Source organism: Labeo rohita, chromosome 2, assembly GCF_022985175.1.
Source record: "Labeo rohita strain BAU-BD-2019 chromosome 2, IGBB_LRoh.1.0, whole genome shotgun sequence".
NCBI classification, from domain to species: domain Eukaryota; kingdom Metazoa; phylum Chordata; class Actinopteri; order Cypriniformes; family Cyprinidae; genus Labeo; species Labeo rohita.
In genome coordinates, this window is record NC_066870.1 from 17,589,522 (window position 1) to 17,609,459 (window position 19,938).

A 19,938-nucleotide genomic window follows, 5' to 3' on the forward strand; every position below is an offset into this window, starting at 1 on the left:
GCATTTTAGGACATCATGGTCCTTGATTGACTACATTAGTGATTTTGAGCTTTAATTTGAACTTAGGTGTGGGTGATTCATCCAGAATATTATATTGTGGTATGAGTATTCTTATTTCACGGTAACAATATATTGCGATAGTTATTTTTGCTTTAAATAAGGCCTTTATGATATCAATATTTTAATAGCATAGAAATTCTTGCCACTAGTGTCAGTATCACAAAAAATTACTACTAGCCTAAAAAAAACTCAAGCTCACTGAAGATAAGTAAATAGTCCGTAAGTAAATAAGAAACAAATTACAAGCAATTAGGGGTGTGCAATATATGTCATCAGCGATAATATCAGTTAATCAATATCACGAGAAGAGTGCTGTTTTTTTTACTCCGAAAGTATTTTTTTGCTCTATTTTGCCAACAAAAATCATTCCAAACACAGCAAAAGCACTGTTTTGCTTCTCTGAGCAACATGACGGTGTTTTGTTTCTGAATGAATCAACTGGTAAAATAATTCAGTTCAATCACAATGACTCACTTAGGGGCTGTTTACACGACAACATTTTAAGACGAGAAAACTGGAAACTTTTAATGTGTTTTGCCTGTTAGTTTACATGACAACGGCATTTTGGGGACTGAAAACGGCTAATTTTGAAAATGGGTTTTAGAGTGCATGTTATCATAAACACCCAACACGAGAATCTTTGAAAACTGTGACGTCATGTGCGTGCACGTACTACGTGTTAAGTATGTAGATGTGCAGCGCATGTCAATTTTAAAGGCAAGCGCAAACAAACAGCACGCTAATTGCTAGCCTGGTATACGTAAAACAGCATTTTTGGCAGTTTTCGCTGATATGTGTTGACGTGTATAAGTGAAACTTTTTAAAAAATGCAAGAGAAAAATTCTTCAGTTTTTTTGACTACATCGTTGTCGTGTAAACGTAGCCTTAACAGTGACTTGCTGCCACCTACTGGTGGTTTTAATTTCACATTTAAAGTATTCATTATAAAAACATAATTTATGTATTTGTAACTGCAGGTTAAAGCGTTCCATGTCCCTCTGAGCTGCATTTAACAGTGTGTAATGCCACTTCAGAAGCAGCTTCTCGGTTTCCTTTGCATTGCAAAGATGAATTTTGTTCATACTGATTTCATTTGCTTGGTAACAGCACAAACGTAGGAGTCTAACTTTGATGCACACTTTTAGAAAAATGGCTTTATAAAGGTAAAAATGGCCATAAAAGGTAAAGTTAAATTCTAACTTATTGGAAAATATTCATTTCTATTACTGCTGTGAACGGACCACACAGAATATGAAGAACATTAAAAAAAATTCAGTAGTCAGCTGTTCACGCTAGCTCTTAAGATACCAGCACAATAACACACTCCGCAAAATATTGTCTAATTGTCATTATCGATTAAAATATTGAGATTTTTTTTTTGTCAATATCGCACACCCCTACAAGCAATAGGACAAAAAACTACAGTAGAACAAATGCTTCTTCTTATTAAAGTTACAAAAGTGATTTAACCAACGGCAGTGAGAGATTTTCTCTCTTTTGTTGTTTAATTAACATGCAGAAATATTAGACTGCTGTCACTTTAAGAGCTGCCAGGATCCAATATACTATTACACATATATACACATATAGCAATGTCACATGAGCCTGTAACCACGATAGAGAAGATAGTCTAAAATCTCATCCAGTTGACACATTTCTACTAGTTTATCGTGTATATCACCCACCCCTAGTTGAGCTATAGAAATGCTACAGTCATAGTTTTCCCATTAGGAGCCAAATGTGTGTTTTGGCACTATGCAACAAGCATGCTCCACAATGCTGTGATACTCATTAAGATGCTGTAGATTTGAGCCTGGCCTGCACTGTGCATGCCCTAAACCCATTTTACCATTTTCATTTGATTTCCTGTCACTTTTGGCTGTCTGTGCTTAAAAATAGCCTAAAAATTACAGCAAGAGATGTATTTTACCGTGCTCACTCTTTAAAGTAAGGTCTTACTTCTCTTTTTGGTGGCCCACTTTAGCCAGCAATGCAGTCATTCAATCCCTATTCTGATTTGAATGCCTCTACAGAATATTCTCCAGGGTCGTGCTTTCATTGTTTGGTGACACCTGAGAGCATTCCTGTATTCCTGCATGGATGTTGTGAACCTCTGCAGGGAAAGAAACCATTTCACAACAGCGGACTAACGATATGCAGATATCAGTTTTAGTGCACTGGAAAGCTAAAAGTGCTGTAGTATTTCTTATTCGTAAATCAGTTTGTAAAAAAGAATCTACTGAATGATTAAATGTAAATATTGTAAATGCGTGCACTTTGCTTTTGCACGCTTAAGATTTTGTTTTTTCATATAATACATATCAGAAACAACCCATCTTGACATAGCCTATGACTGTGTTCATTCTTTCCCTCAAGCTGAGCATTAAAGTTCAGCCTGACCTGGAAAAAGGTAAGTCGATGCTTAAAGTGCTTAAAGAGATGCTGTTGCCATGAGAGACGGCTGTTTCCATGGCGTCGCCGCTCGGTTCTGTGAAAACATCAGTTGTGAACCCGATTGCCTGAGGTGTATGTGCCGTGAAGGGTATTGCCGGGAAATTCCTTTCAGCGTACACATGCATAAAAATACACAGGCTCCTATAGAAGGATCCCACCATGCATTTTAGATTTACACTTTATGGCTGTACAGCAACAACTAGCTGCTAGGTATTTGTCTTATTAATAATCTTGGAACTTGGCAGTTCATTATTTAGGTCTGCATGTGTGGTGGTGTCTAGACTGTCGTTTTATATTTGTTGGCGAACACCTCACTGCCTATGTTGGTATAACGATTGAGTGATTTGTTGTCATCCAGCCATGACGGAGTGTGACTTTAGGCTCCAAAATGGGCAAACTCAATATTTTTCAACAGATCACCCTCGGTCCAATATCAACTCAGTCGCGCTCTCCCTTTCAGTCTGTCCTCGGTTGGATTTGAAAATGTGTGTTTCAAAATGGATGGAGCCGTTGGAAATGATACTTTAAACCACAACAGGCCAAAGGCATAATTCCCCAGATCCAGAACACCCAAACACAGCGCAGCTGGACGCTGAACCTCTCAGTACATCTTCTACTCATTCCAGGTCAAATTATAGGTCTTTCTCTCCCATTATGCAGATTTCAACCCAAGCAGACCATTAGAGGGATTGCTACACTCTCTGCTGCTTTTTATTCATGAAGAGTTGCATGGTTTAAGAGATGGTATGAATCATCTACATTGCTTTTCATCTTTTTCTGTTTGTAAAAGAACTCTTGTCTGCGTTTAAACCTCGTCGTTTACAAGGTTTCCCTGTCTGGCTTTTTAATTTTCCTCTTTGAAGCACTTAGTTTTAATGACAAGAAACTTTGATCAAATGTTGAACAGGTATGAGCATGAAAGATCATACTTTGTCAAATTAACTATGGAAGTACTATGGTACAGTGAGAGAATTATTTCCACCCAGGTGCTTTGATGTATACCATAGGACCTGAATATTAAACATACAGTAAATAATAAATAAGTATTACTGTGGTACTTTTGTTTAAATTTTGAAGCTTGTCACTGACTTCCATCTTTCCTGTTGCTTTGCAGCATCAGCGTTCCTCTCAGTTCTGACTTCTGTCTTTTCTCCCTGCGGTTGCTTCTGCCTGCAGGAGCCAGACAGCTACTGAGGATCTTATTAATTGCGCCTGTGTGTGTGTGTGTCTGAAAGTGTAATTGGCGTTCTCTGAGGCTGTGGGTCCGACGTGGCTTTGTGCAGTCTGTGATTAAACAGAGCTAATAAGCAGATATCAGACAGCCCTGGCAAACGCTCCTATCTGCAGCCAGCTGGGTGCATACCTACAGGTAGAGCTCATGTCTCCCCGTGGCTTGTTTTATTTTATTTTTTTTTCCTCCTTCTTGTTTCTATCTGTCCTCATTTTTCTCTCCTCCTCCTTTGGATACACACTGTTGGGTTATTGGCTAATGGTTTATGGCGTCAAGTTCTCAGACCTCTTTGTGGTGTGTTGTTGAGATGCTCTGGTTTTCTTGTAAGCTGGGTTTGGGTCTTATCTTGCGGGCAGTTTAACAGAAAAATAGAGACACGGTAGTGGAAAAAGAGTCCGTTTTGGCTCATGTTTACAATAGCGCTGAAACTAACAAAACAACCCAAGTTTCCGTGCCTACGGCCCTCTCACGTTTCTGCTCTGCGTGTTAAGATTTGCCCTAATCTGAGTCTGTACCGACTGCAGGCACCACAAACCACCTCGCAAGAGCTTTTTTTTTTTTTTAACACTCCTAAGTGTTAAATAAGATTGAGTCATTAAGATTGTTCTGTTTTCTCCATGTGTGTAATTCTATGTGTATAATTCTAAGCCACCCGTATACGTACAACGTGGCAATAGATATATATAACTATAACAATATAAAACGCACTAGAACTACCCCTAATGGTTGACTAGAATTGGCTTGGTCAACCAAATGTTTATTAGTTGCTTAGTCGCAGAAAAACAAATTCCACAAGAAGCGTACGCAGTCTGTGATGGACAGATTGCTAATGGCTGGTCTAATATAGTACATCCAAATGCTCACCTATCATTCATCGACCTCAAATATGGCTTTTCATCTGAAAGATGTATGTGGTAGCAACTTCACATGGCAGCTCAATCTAAAAATGTGTGCTATTGAAGTGTTTGTACGGAGAGAGGAAGCTGAACAGTAGCACATTCACTGCATGACAGATGGAGGCGCTAGTGCGCTCACTTGCTCTTAAAATACTCCGTCATTTTTAGTCATACAGATAAAAGTAATATACCTTTTTGAATCTGTAAAGACTCTACATTTATAACAACGAGACGTTGTGCTTTTGTAAAATAATGAAAGCAAACCGGATGCGCATTCTGCCATCTCAGTCTCTGTGAACCTGAGCGCGAAACTCTGAAAGTCCGTGTATATGTGCATTACAGACATGAAAAATATATAGAGAGTGAAATGTCTACTTTTAAATAGAAATAGAAAACAAATGTTCTCAGATTATGTAATCCGTATGAAACATGCATGCAGGCGCATCACTACTGCGGAGATGATGTGTCACCGACTTTATCTCTTAAGACAAAAACAAAGAAAGCATTAGTTTATCAATGAATTATTAAACCGTTAATGCAGTTTCCTTGCTGTTTTTCCTTGACACATTTGTAATTATTATATCTGCTGGTGCACTGTGGAAACTTTTATTTGCCAACGCTTGAGCGCTTATTAGGCTATGTAGGCTATAGAAAGCTCATTATTATAATTTGTATGGTTTATTAAATAAATGTGCAACTAATAGTCGACTAATGCTTAAAATGAAGTACTAGTCAGATACTAGTCAACCAGCGAAATCTTTAGTCGAGGGCAGTCCTAAAACGCACTAAAGATTAATGAGCTGCTGGGTTCATGAATATGAATCATGTTGTCTGCGTTCACACTAACTGATTTGCTGAAATCAAAACAGAGACGATAATAGGCGCCAGCCAATGAGAATTGTGCATTAGTTGTGCCCACTACTGGAGAAACCGGCAGTGTCTTCTGGTTGTTCTCAAAAGCTGCAGAATTCCAAATGGACGCTGTTATTTTGACAGCAAAAAATAATACAGTTTACATGTAGCACATCAATTCTGCATAGTATTTAAGACTCGCTTTCTTTCTTTCTTTGGCGTGTGTGAGAAACGGTGCTCTCATCAAAACGACAAGAAGTTGTGTGCCTTCACACTATAATTTACGATATGTCAAATACAGGTATGCTGCACATCCATTGTGATGAATTGAAATATAGCACTAGATCGCTTAGTGGAGCGTGAAACTCTGAAGCACTCAGTCAGAGTGTTTGGCGAGTAAAAATATATCTGTACTAAACTTATACTGTGGAGAGCAGATGTACTCTTTAGGACAAAAATTGCTAATGCACTGAATGCAGAATATACAGTGCACTTATATATTTGTCAAATGTTTATAGTATGTCAAATATACAGATGCAGTTCTAGGCTTAGGAGTCTAAGTTCTCCTGTCTGTGAACACAGAATGACCATCTGTAGCTCTGCCTATTACAGCATGGTTGAATCATCCTGTTGCTGAATGTGCTCTTCAACAAGCATGCTGAGCATGAGGGGATGACAGACATTGTTCATTATTTCCTCATCTCACCCACACCCTTGAGAGAGTCCTGGTCAGACCCAATGACAGAACATGCTTTGATGAGCATTTTCAGCCTGTTAGCATTCCTGACTCCCAGCACTTGGTTGCAAAAATCTCTTTTAGGTAAGAAAACTTTTTGTGATAATTCACTTAAAAGTCAGTGAATGAGATGTCAGTATCTGATTGATTAATATTTTATGCAAATTTTGGGGTATTGCGTAAAAAATGCTAAATGGAGACACCATGGTGCAAATAAAAGCCGTGAAAGATCCATAGTGGCAACTTCAGTTTAAACATGGCTATTGATCACAAGACTTTACTTTCAGAGTTTCAAAGTCTACATAACAACTAAACATCTGAGAGGAAGGTTTTAGCTTGTGGCACACATTAGATGACAAAATTTGTGGTTTGTCTAGGCAGGATCTCGTTCTTTCACCATCATTTCCTTGATCTTTGCTATGTTGAAACTTTTCTACATACTGCTAATCAATCCCCTGCTGTCAGCCCATCCTCGTCTAACAATCAGCACAGTCGAGTCACCTGAGAACTTCTACAGGTGTCTTAACTTGTTGCACAGATGAGTCCTTGTACTTCAAGTCTGAAGTGTAGAGCATTACGAGGAAAAGAGATCCTATCCCTGTGGAGCCCCTGTGCTACTGTTCTGTGTATTTGTACAAGACCATTGCAAGGTTGAAGGACTCCCACCGATGGATGGGAAGGACTTTCAAAAGCTTCAACGCACTTCAAAGAGTTCTTGTGCGTCTCTGTCAATAGCTATAATTTTGGGGGAGTCTGTCAGCCAACTCCTGGCAATGGAGAAGTCCTGTGGTTCACAACAGAGAGTCTGCTTTTCTGAGAAAAGTGGGATGATGGGAGGTTTTTTTTCCTCTTGTTCCCAAAAACGATGCTTTAACTATCGAATACAAAGCCATAACTTATCCAAAAGGAGTTGAGGCACACAGGGGTCACAGTATGGCTAATATATCTGAGAATGTATCAATCACACCTGCATAACTACTGAATTTTTTTCCCTCAACTATCAAGAAGCAAGTTCCTCATCAAATTCACCACTACATACTCTGAAAGTACAGGAATTGAGACGCAGCCTCCGAGTTTCCAAAGGGTCCGTGGTCATTGTGCCGGACAAGGCGGGAACAGGTTGTGGCACGCTGTCCGTCTGACCCATTCCCCGTTTGTTCTCTCTTTTGTTCCTTTTTTGTGTCCATTGAGACTACGGAAACTGGCTGGCATGTGACAGGAGGTACTGGACAAGAGCGAGAGAGACAGGCAGACAGAGACTGGCTGTACCGCACGCCTCGCTGCTCAGACTGCCCAGGATTTAATTAGTCTGTGTGATATTTATGCATAAATAAAAGTGGGAGCTGCCATATTTGCTCAGTCTTGCAGCCCACAAATCTCTTGTCTTGTTACAACCTTCTTAAGGCCACAGACGGACAGCTGTGTTGCATAAAACCTTGACCCTCGAAAGTTACAGAGGATGTCATTGTGACCTGTGGCACGTTCCTGAAGATCCAAAATGCTGTAGAACATTGCGTTCCATTGATGCCATCTGAAAATTTTCAGACCATTTGTCTTGATGTCTTTGCTTGTGTCATGCTGTGGGAGAGGAATGTTGTGGATGTGGCTAGCCCACATCTCATGTCATGTGACGAATACTTGGATGCGTCGTTTTGGCAAAATGCGTGGCACATGAATTAACTCTGTGAGTTGTTCATGAAAGCATCTAACTTTTATTAGGCTCCAGATGAGTTGTGTTAGTGTGGTTGTGCAATCATGACCCACAGCTGGCCCTTTCCGCCAGGCTGACAGGAAACAGGAAAGTCAGGGTGTGCATGACCAATTTTTTTATTTATTTTTATGCAAGATCTGGACTGAGGCGCTATGGCAAATCACCCACCATGTAAATTGGCTGAGAGGAGCATGTGAGTGAGTATGTACGTATAACCGTACCATACTTCCCTTTTTGTCCTGCACAATGTTAACTATGCAGTCTGCAGCGAGCAGGCTGTAGAACAGGAAGTGGCTCAGTGTGTTTTGTTCTCAATGGGAGACACTGATATTCATCTCCGGTTAGTCAAAGCACGGCCTGTCATTCAAAAATCCCATGCGCCTTCATTGAGAAACGCCTTTTCTTTTGTATTTCCCAGGACCTGTGCAGTTCACTACAAAATCTGGAGAACTAGTCTTTGCACCACAGGGAGACTCTAGCAGGGAAGGAAAGCCATAGGTAGACACAGCAAAGCAAAACACATCACAACAGTCCAGCGAAGCCCTTAGCAACAGCGCTAAGCTGTTACACACACCTTACTGAGGAGTCTTTTGAATTTTTGAGGAGGAAGAAATGAGCAGTGTAGCATTCCAAACAAGGAAAAAATAAAACATTTATATACCGCTTGTGGCTTTTGATGCTGGTGGTAACAGAGTTGTGGACCACCAACATTACAAGTTGCCCTTGGCTAGAAGATTCCTCTCCTCCCTCAAAGCACAAACTTTCTCACAGCCAGAAATACGCATACTCAAAATTCACTTTTACATGATTTGCATATAAATGTGTCTTAGCAGTGTTGACAAAACCACCCTACAATGATAAAAATCCATTCACTCCTTTATGTATTTCTGAAAAACCTAAACCGTCACAATTATCAAGCCGTTTTGATTTTCTGAGCAGTATGATGTCATACTGCACAGGCCCCGCCCACAACCGCTGATGGACTGTCCCCTTTTAGCATATTTTCGCCCTCGGCTAGTTGTATGCTGTTCACCATTTTCTCCACACTCGAGCAGCTGAATCGACAATAATGTCTCGTAAGCAATGCAGGTGTTTTGTTATTGTATGTACAAGTGAACATAAGAGTCTTCATTTTCTCCTGACATCAGAGCCACTGAGGATGCAGTGGATTAGGTTGTTTTTGATGGTAATGTGCTACCAAATGCACAAAAAGAGAGGGGTGGGATGAGCAGAAGCTCATTATCATTTAAAGAGACATGCACTGAAACAGTTCGCTGTGAACAGAGCCGATTTAACAAGTTAAAAGAGGTGGTGATTTACACAACCTTTAAGGAATTTTAGCTAATGTATGTTGCAAATATTTAATGAAGACTCTAAAGGATCATAAAAACTTGTCCCCTTTCAAGGCGGTTATCCTGAGTTTCCCGACATTATAAGCGTGAAAGATACGCTCACATCTCATGCTATGATCTCCCAAGGCATACTCAGCCTGTTTTCATCTACCTTTAATTTAAATGCCAATTAAAGAACTCTGTGTTGTGAAAGCTGCGGAGGAAGCAGATTAAACAAACCTGCATGCTTATGGATTCAATCAACCCTCGTTTCTCATTTATTAGGGTTTGTTGGTACTCCGGTTTTGACCAGCTGGTTTGATTCATATTTTTTTATTATTTTTTTTTTTGAAAAACACTTCAGAGAAAAAGAAGGTGGAGGAGGAGCAGTAGAAGGAGAAAAGGACAAGTGAAAGGATAATGGGGCCCACCAGTCTCTTAAAATAATAGTTTGCTTTCCTTGAGGCGTTGTGCTGTCAAGCCCAACACATGAGCTGTGCTAGTTTGTATGTGTGTGTCATTGCATGCGAGTCTATGTGGTGGACTGCACAAGAAAGTGAGTGCTGCAAACAGACCTGCTTTTTGTTTCTCAAATTGTGGAGGGAAATTACTGTGAAAATGAGGTAATGAACTGAGAGTAGCCAGAAGGCCAGAATCTCATTAATACATGCAATCATGAGACTCTTGTGTCTGTTTGTTCTGCACTAGAAACTGTTTGCATGCATACGGAAGTAGTTGTAGATGTTTATTTTTTATTTATTTATTAATTTTTTTTTCTAATTTGTCACTACTCATTTATTTTATTGGTTACACTGATTCACTACTATTTTATTTTATTTTCAGGATGTACGAAGGTTGACCTCTAGCTATGTGAAAAACAGTGCAAAGGTAAAGGTCGGATGTCAGTAGCTGAATAGAAAGGTTTCACAGACTCAGGGCTTAGGGTTTATAGCTCAGCTGGGCCTCTTTGGCCTCGACTGGCAGATGAGGTGACACCTCAGTGAATTATCGTCTTTTACGTCCTCTGTTAGATTCGAGAGGCAGTCCTCAGTTTTCACTTCCAGCAGCAAGCCTGGCCCCTTTACACAAGGCTGTCTCTCATCCCACCACTTCCCTCAGCCCCAGCGAACAAGCGGTCAATTGTTGCGGCCTATCCTTGAAGGAATTTTTCAATTTAACATTTTATCGTTTTTTGGAATCGACACCTTATTAATCAGACATTCTTTCGAAGAGGAGGAAACCTCAAAGATTTTACTGGCAGAACAGCCTTTACAGTGGAAATCCATGGACGTAAGTGCAAGCACACCAGCTGGAGAACAAAACAGACATTTCAAACAAAGAGATAAAAAGGTTACAAAGTGCGTGACATATTAGGCCAGCATTACAGTAAACACGGCTATTAAGCTATCACAACCCATATCCATCTCATTGTAAGTTTCCACTGTAAGTTGTACAAATCCTAAAATAAATGAAGGCTTCAGTTTCAATGGAAATCCTAATTATAGCTTTTGGTGGGTGAGAGGCCGAGGCTTAGCATAGGCCCCATTAGCTGCTAAAGCAGGAGGGATCCAGGCATCAAAGCAGCTCAGCACGGGCCGCTCAACTGAACTAATCTCAGCCTAACCGCCCGGCACTTTAACCTGTCGCCTGAAACCACGACTGCATCAGGACCACTCTTCACAGCCGACAGCTGACTGAATTAACTCTGATGGCCTGTATTTAGTCATTTAAACCCATTTCTCCCTTTTTGCTGTCTCTATTTCTTTTGTTTTCCATATATCTCTTTCTCAGAATCTTCCCCTCAGCTCTCTGGGACTGTGGCTTGGCGGCTCTTAAAAGCTCATTAATTATTTCTGGTTAGCTGAAGGGTTTCGTCTCTGTGTGTGGCCGTCTGTTGGACTGTCTGTCTGTCTCTCTCTTTCTTCCTCTATTTCATGTACGATGGTGTGTTTCGCAATGATTCTGTCTGTTTATAATTCTGACACGTTCAGAAGCCAACTTTCCTATCCATCTATTCTAACCTGCTGTCTCCAATCTTACCATCTTTTTTCCTTTCCCATTGTCATTTTCTGTGTTTTATGACCTTTTGGGTCAGGTTTTGGCTAGTTATATTATTATGGCCAGAGCACTGATGGTGCGAGGACCCTACTGGAATTGATCAGTTTCTTCTTCCCCTCTAAAATGTATCGGATTTTTGAGGGCCTAAACATGCTCAAACTCATGAAACATTGCACACACGCCAAAAGTGGTGAAAGAAGTGGGTGTGTCAAAACAGCTTGATAGCGCCATCTATAATTTTTTTATTTTTTTATTTTTTATTATTTTTGGCCTTTTTATGCTTTTATTTAGATAGGACAGTGTAGTTGGACAGAAAACGAAGTGGGAGAGAGAGACGGGGGTGGGATCGGGAAAGGTCCACAAGCTGGGATTCGAACTCGGGACGCCCGCAGCGCGGGCCATCTATAAAAGTGCCCCTCAAACTGTGTTTCACATACATGTTCGAAATTCGGTAGACACATGTAACACACCAATACCTACAAAAAAAGTCCTGTGGTTCAAAGTCCAACAGGAAGTCTGTTATTTTAAATTTTCTCAGTTTTGTGCCGTTTCTGCCGTTTTCAGGTGTTTTATTTAAATGAACAACTCCTAGAGATTTAAACAGACGTTTGGCGTGTTTTGTTCTCTAACAAACTCCTCAAAGAGATTTAATGACATCAACATTATATTTGGTCAGTCTACTCTAAAGGCCCTTGCAATGTTGAATCGTGAAGATCTTGAGGTTTCTTTGAAGGGCGTGTCTGTGGCGGCCTGACAAAGTTTGATGTTTTGCCATGGAAAAGGAAGTTGTTGTAACTCAGCTATACAATATGTTTGATCAAAGTCCTGGCTTGAAGACAGGGCAGGATCTACATGCCAATATCCAGTTATAGTCATAGCACATATAACTGACTTTGACACATTTCTCCTATATTTATTTGTCATTTGCCTTTATTGTTGCTCTGGATAGTTGCTAGTGATTCTGGACTATATACATGCGCTTGTAGTGTCACCAGCATCTTCCAAGCATTGTATAGTAAAATGTAGTCTTGACCAGGTCCGACTGGGTCTCTGGTCAGTACTGGTAGTGAGCACCATGCTAGAATACCAGATGGAAGATGGTTCTTTTCAGGCTGATCTTCTTGCATTTCCAATCCAATGGCACATTCTGTTTTCATCACTGCAGTTAGAGATGTGTGCCCGAGACGGCACTGTCGGGGAGCGCTCGGATCATGACTGGGCCTAAAGGAGGTCACCATCTGGTTAATCTGTTTACTCTTGTTTTGCCATGTCAATCTCACCTGATGCACTGCATAAACATAGAACATGAGGAGTGGGCAAAAGGTAATGAAGGATGGATGGAAAGTCAAACAGAATGAAGATATAATGGGAGAGTGGATGGACCACTTTATTGCACAGAGAAGGAATCGGATTTTTGCTGTCATGATGTCCACAAACATTTATAGTATCTTCAGCTGGGTTTGCACCTCTCTTTTGAAGCGAACCAACTGCTGCCAAATAACTGCAGATTTATATATCTGCTTACAGGAGTCACACAAAACTAGCCATTTAACATCGTTGGAAAGAACAGAATGTGGGGTATAATGGGACATGGTGTGCTATTTGTATCCAAAGGACATTTTATTGGTTTTGCTAAGGCTAGAGATTGCTAAGGCTTTAGAGTAATTAGTCCATGCTTTTATTTTATTAAAAAAAAGCAGATATTACTTCAGTCTTCAGTGTCATATAATCTTAAAAATAATGTGCTTTTGGAACAATTAATTATGAAAACCTCTTGTAGTACACCCCAAAAACTAAATCAAGACTTTTGTAAAAGAGAATAATATTTTTTTTTTTGTAATATAGAAAGTTCATCATTCACTTTTGCAATGTTATACGAGTCTTCACTGGTACTTTTGGTTAATTTAATGCATTCTTGCTGCTTAAAAGTATGTATGACATACTTTTAGTATGTAAAACCTATATGGCTATTTCATGCATGGAACACAGGTGATGTTTTAAAAAAAAATATTTGTGTCTATTCTAGTCCATACAGTAAAAGTCAGTGTAGTCTGAAACAACACTGGACCCCACTGAATTTCATTGTGTGACCAAAAAACTCCCTTTACAACTTTTTTTTTTTTTTTTTCCCCTTTAGTCTTTATGAAGCATAGTATTTTTTTTTTTTTTTTTTTTTTTTTTTTTTAATATATGCCTCCTGGTGAATCATGTGCGAGAGTCTGATGAAGTCAGAAATGTCTCTCTTTCCCTCTCTCTCTCTCTCTCTCTCTCTCTCTCTCTCTCTCTCTCTCTCTCTCTCTCTCTCTCTCTCTCTCTCTCTCTCTCTCTCTGTATTTTGGTCCTGCGGGCTCTGCCACATGTTGTGCCTCTTTTACAGTGGTGGTACTGTTTACGTGTGTGTTTATGTTACAAATGGGTGGCCTTGTATCCTAAATGAAGAAGTTGTGTGCCTCTTTCTCCACTTCACCCTTCATTGATGACTCAGTCACCTTTTCATTCCCCAAACCCTTTCCTCTCTCTTCCATTAGACCACTAAACTAGCAGATCATTACCAGCTTGCTTGAATGGTCTTCTATAAAAACAGCGTTCATTGTTTCACATGTTTCAAAACTCAAACTCTGGGGGGGTGGGAGTCCACTTTTGCATCGGTTACACACTCTTCTTATTTAAGAGATCTTCCCTCAGGCTGTCAAGCTCACAATGACACTGCTGTGCTCTATGGTTGGCTTCAATTGCCTGCTGAGTCACTGAGATGCAACTCTGCATCTTTCATTCATTTATACTTTATCTTAGTCACTCGAACGTCACAAACCGAAGGTTGTGAAATCATCTCGGATAAATGTACACGTCTACCTTACTCACAGCACAAAACCAGGACACCCAAAGAGGGTGCGTTTGCAAGTTTATGATCATATATTGTTTACTGTTTGATCACCAGCTATTTCTTTTTCTTCCTGTCTCGTCACAGAAAGGCAGTCCAGGAAAGTTCTCCATGAATGTACGTCACAATGATGATGACAGACCAGATTCCGCTGGAACTGCCGCCACCACTATTGAACGGGGAGGTGGCCATGATGCCGCACATGATTAATGTTAATGGAGATGGATCACAACAGGTGAGCGTTACTCCGGGCGGTGCATGAATTGGTAATGTATACCTTGAATGCAGTGCAAGTTGCTTTGCATAAATGCCTCTGCCAGATGCATGCATATGAATGTGAATGTAAGCTATAAATTCTTAGAGCAGGGATTTTTAAAGTGTTACCAAGGACCCCTAAAAAAAAGATGATCTCCTTCCAAATCATGGAAACTATGTAAAAGTAAATATTAATCAATGTATATCAATATTTTCGGAAGCGTTGATGCAAATGAAGGCTTAGAATTAATCTTTTTACAAAAGTGTATGCAGGCTTGTTTGTTGTTTTGGCTATTAATGGAATTTAATGTTTTTCCAAGTTCCTTTTCAAGAAGACATAACAGCGTTTATGTAAAACATTTTTCCATATAATATTTGAAGCACTTTTGGCTTTAAAATGGCAATATTAAAGGATTAATTCACTCCTGAATTAAAATTTCTTGATAATTTACTCACCCCCATGCCATCCAATGTTCATGTCTTTCTTCAGCTGAAAAGAAATAAAGGTTTTTGAGGAAAACATTCCAGGATTTTTCTCCATATAGTGGACTTCAACTGGAATCAGCAGGTTAAAGGTCCAGATTGCCTTTTCACTGCAGCATCAAAGTGCTTTGCGCGATTTGTATACTTTTTTTAACCAATATAACTAGTCTTGCACTAGCTCTGCAATGCGTGTCTGTTACTTCACACATTATGTAATCACGTTGGAAAGGTCCCACATTGTACTTCGGTCCAAAAAGGTAGGGTAGGGTACAAAACTCCAATCTTGATTTCAAAATCGTCTGACATTTGTTATTTTTTTTTTTTTTTTGTTTTTTTTTTTTTTTTTTTTTGGTAAATGGTGTTTGACTTTCTTTGGATATTTACTTTGTAAACACTTGGTCTGTACTTCTGCCTAAGTCACACATGACCTTTCCAATTTGACTACATGAGGTTGTGGACACAGAGCTAGTGCAAGTTGAGCATTTGTAATTAAAAAGTATATAAATTGAACATTTTTTAATAAATGATGATTGTTTTGTTAGATAGAGCCCTTTGAGGCTGCTTTGAAACTGCAATTTGGACCTTCAACCCATTAATCCCCATTGATGTCCACTATATGGAGAAATGTCCTGGAATGTTTTCCTCAAAAACCTAAATTTCTTTTCAACTAAAGAAAGAAAGACATGAACATCTTGGATGACACAGAGGTGAGTAAATTATTAGGAAATTTTAATTTAACCCAGTTTATTGATTTAATTTAACCATGCCGACTCTGGGCTGGGACTATCTGACCCATACGCTTGTTCAACAGTGTTCACAGGCTTATACTTTTTGGTACTTGGTATTGCTGATGCACAAAATACACTCTACATATTTTAAAAAGAAACAAAGATAGACGTTCATTTGAAGTTCAAGACCATTTTTCTATGGGTTCATGCTGTGTTGAAGGAAGAGTTCACAAGTTGATAAGTTCTTTGAAAGTTGAAACCAAAAAAAGTTGACTAGCTTTTAATTACTTTTAATTCAACTGACATAGGCTCTTTCTTATTAATTCCTAATTCCTCAAAACCAAGCCAGAAACATCCATTCTGAACCAGGTCAATAGTGTGGTCAATGAGGAACATTGTAGTCATCTTACATTAGACATTCAGGCAGCACTTCGAGCCCTCAGGCATGCTTCACATTTCCCTTCCACATCTCTCTGTAGATCTGCGCTATCAGAGCGGATCAGTCTGTTCTGATCTGTTCTCCAGGTGCTGCAGATACAGCGCCCCGGCCATGTTTCCTCCGGCCAGAGTGGAAAAAGAATCAGACCCTTGAGAGATAAGGAAAAAGCAGATAGTGAAGGTTAAGTGCTTTGGATTCAGCCAAGTCCGCATTTCTCTGCATAACTGAAAAGGAAAAATCTTCCCGGTCATGAAGAAGTTGTCAATCCCCAGCATTCTTTATTAGTTATTACATTCGATTGCTCACATTATCCAAAGGTACAATGCGTAAGGTCAAGGAAGTGTGCATTTGCATTCTGCCAGCGTTACGTGTTGGGTGAGTCCTTTATCTGCATTAGGTGTGTGCCGGGAAGAGGAGGGAGGGGTGAACACAAGGTTTTCCTCTGGAAAGCCGGCTTGACTCTTCAGCGCATGCCGCCGTTCCCATAGCAACTGCAGCAGCAGCAGACAGTGTGTGTATGTGTGTGTGGAAGCAGGAAGTAGGTGCCCAGATCTCCAGGGCTGGAGCGGTGAGATGGGAGGTCCGCCTGACACACGACCATCAGGGCTGTGAGGAAACATAGGGCTCGTGCGACATGGCGGGCCAACTTTTTCACATCTACAGGCACGTTTGCACTCTCAACAACCTGTGCGCTGAAAACATGATGGTAAGCAGCCTGGAGCAGAAGATGGCACGGCGAGCGGACCGTTTCGAGGGGGTTTCGCATCTGGTTTCGCAACATCTGCTTGCATCATATTTGCTTTCTTGGCAGTTGTGGTGAATGTAGTTCCCTTAATGTTCCACGGCTCATTTTAAAGTTATGGATTAATGCGTTTTGAGGATTTGCAACATTAAGGGTTTACCGACTAAACTTTTGGCTTGGCATCAGAAGTTTCGCATGTCTGATTCCCAGTGTTTTCGCAGGTGATCCTCGTGCAAGTCAACCCTGGAGAGACCTTCACTATCAGAGCGGAGGATGGTTCCCTGCAATGCATTCAAGGTATGTTCTGCTTCCTGTCTCTTGCAACAGGTTCCCCCGTCGTTTCTGGAATTGTTCAGAGTTTGCGTATATGATGTGCGATGGGACTGTTGCTCCCTCTTTTCCTGTTTGCGTGGTGTTTTTCTAGTTAATCGGAACCATGACTCGTGTGTTATTGGATTTGGAGCTGGTGTAAACCGATGAGAGGCCGGGCGCAGGGCCACGACTGGCATGCTTCTGAGGATATAAAAGGCAGAGTGTACAATGGCAGATTACAAAGCCTCTTTGTCTCATTACCCCTCTCCTTTAACATTCAATGTCTTTGTAGCTAATTAACGATGGACAAGATGGATTGTTTGCACAGGCTGCGGTTGAGTTCTCCGAACAGCTGCGCAGATAAGGACAGCTCTCGGAGGAGAACATTAGTTTGAGAAGTTGCACAACGCACTTATGTGTTGTGTTCTAAAAAATACAGGAAATCTGTGGTTAAATTTCTTGTTAACACAGGAGAAATGAATGAATGGTATACTAGCTGGTCACTGTATTTCAGTTAGCCAGTGTTATGTAGTGCAGTGTTTTACAAATTTCCTTATAAGTGTGACTCAAGACATCTTTATCAATGCCAGTGTTGAGGGTAACACATTACAAGTAACGTGAGTTACATAATCAGATTACTTTTTCAAGTAAATAGTAAAGTAATGCATTACTTTGTAATATACAAGAAAATATGAGTTACTTTTTCAAATAAGTAACACCAGTTACATTTATTGACTGACAAGTCTCCTGTTCCCATGTTGTGAGAAATCGGAAGTACAGAGGTGTTGTGCACGCTGTGTACACACAGACTAAATGTGAACATGCATTAATTAATCTCACTCGCAAAAAAAACACAGTATTCATCAAAATGAATTAAAACTCAGAATATGATGCAAATCTGCAATAATTAAATAAGTTAAAACACACAAAAATGTTATAAACCAATGTCTTTGCTGCTGACCTTTGATGATCCACTTCAACCATACTAAGCAGCAAAAATGACTTTAGATAAACTAACATTTGTGCTTTGTTGTTGTTTTTTTAAATTGGTGACGAGTGTTGAGCCTTTTCCTGTGTTCTACAGTACAGATGTGAATTTACTTTTCCTTCAGCCTGAGTCTTTTTCATTGTACTTTTTAGTGTTTTAGGTTTCAGGTTTTAGGTTTTAGGTTTTTTACATTTGGTTTTTATTTATTTATTTTTTGTTGTTGTTTTTTTTGTTACAAGGTTTTTTATATTAAAAACAAGCAAGCAAGCCATGCCCAGATTTAAAAAGTAATGTGAAAGTAACACAAAAGTACCATAACACATTACTTTCTATAAAAAGTAACAAAGTCATGAAATTAGTCAATTATTTTTTTTTTTTTAGGGAGTAACTCAGTATTGTAATACATTACTTTTAAAAGTAACTTTCTTTATCACACTACCTGCACGGCCTTTCAAAAGTTTGAGGTCAGGAAGACCTCATAAGATTTATTTATATATATTTATATTTATTTATATATTTTTTTTAAGTGACAGTAGAAACATTTATTATGTTATAATCTATTTTAAATTTAGTTCTTTTAAATGTTCTATTAATCAAAGAATAATTGAAAACTTCAAATATATCATGGTTTTTACAAAAATATTAAGCAACACAACTGTTTTTAACATGAGTAATTAAGCAACATTTTTCTTGAGCAGCAAATCATCATATTAGAATGATTTCTGAATGATTTCTGTACACAAACCGACATACACATGTATAATTTATAAACATTGTTTTTTTCTGTATTGAGAGAAGCTTTCGAAGTTCAACACAAGGTTTTGTTTTTTTTTTAATTCAGACATGCTGACACAGTAGGGCGAGTGTGATTATTGGTTTTAAACAACCATCCTAGTCAATCAAGATAATCACAAATTATTACGTTTAGACATTGGCAAGGCGAATGCAAGTTTTTTGTTTTTTTTTTACAATGCCACTACTTAAAGGGGTAGTTCTTCCCAAAAATGAAAATTCTGACCTTCGTTCATCTTCGGAACACAAATTAAGATATTTTTGATGAAATCTGAGAGCTTTCTGACCCTGCATAGACAGCAGTGCAGCTACCACGTTCAAAGTCCAGGAAGGTAGTAAAGACCTTATCAAAATAGCCCATTTGACTTTAGTGGTTCAGGCATGCGTCATGGTACTGTCATGAACATGCATCAGAGACTGACACAGAAGATAAGAAATTGTTTTTGTTTTCTTTGTGCACAAAAAGTATTCTTGTAGTTTCATAAAATTACATTGGAGGCACTGATGTCACATGAATTATTTTAATGATGTCTTTACTACCTTTCTGGGCCTTGAACGTGGTAGTTGCTGTTTATGCAGGGTCAGAAAACTCTCGGATTTCACCAAATATATCATAATTTATATTCAAAAGATGAACAAACATCCTACAGGTCTGGAAAGACTTGAGGGCAAGTAATTAATGACAGAATTTTCATTTTTGCGTGAACTATTCCTTTAAGGTACCATAACATTGATTTCCCCGCTCAAAAGTGATCTTCAGGTTGTGGAGGCTTAGATGGTGCGAGAGCACGCTGGATGGGCGTGAAGGGTACGCTGTTTTGATAAGGGTCAGAAACAAGGCTCTGTAGGGCTTGGCAGCAACATGTGTTGACACAAGAATAGAACAACAGGCCACAGGCCATAGCACTGGGCCTGCTCGCTGCCACAATGTGCCTTTGTGTGTTCGTCAGCTTTAGGTCCTCACCTGTGATTCCCAATAGCTCTTTCTT

General features: G+C 39.5%; 1 protein-coding gene across 2 annotated transcripts in view; it reads left to right on the forward strand.

The window, feature by feature from the left end:
- fndc3ba (fibronectin type III domain containing 3Ba) overlaps nt 1-19,938 on the forward strand; it is a 174,579-nt gene that overhangs the window by 23,184 nt on the left and 131,457 nt on the right. The window contains exons 2-3 of one of the 2 annotated variants that reach the window (XM_051131518.1): nt 14,302-14,445; nt 17,079-17,154. In XM_051131518.1, coding sequence (XP_050987475.1) covers nt 14,326-14,445; nt 17,079-17,154 — 196 coding nt within the window. In that variant the 5' untranslated portion in view covers nt 14,302-14,325. Of the gene's footprint in view, nt 1-14,297; nt 14,446-17,078; nt 17,155-19,938 lie in introns of both variants that reach the window. The other variant, XM_051131508.1, reaches the window with a different exon arrangement.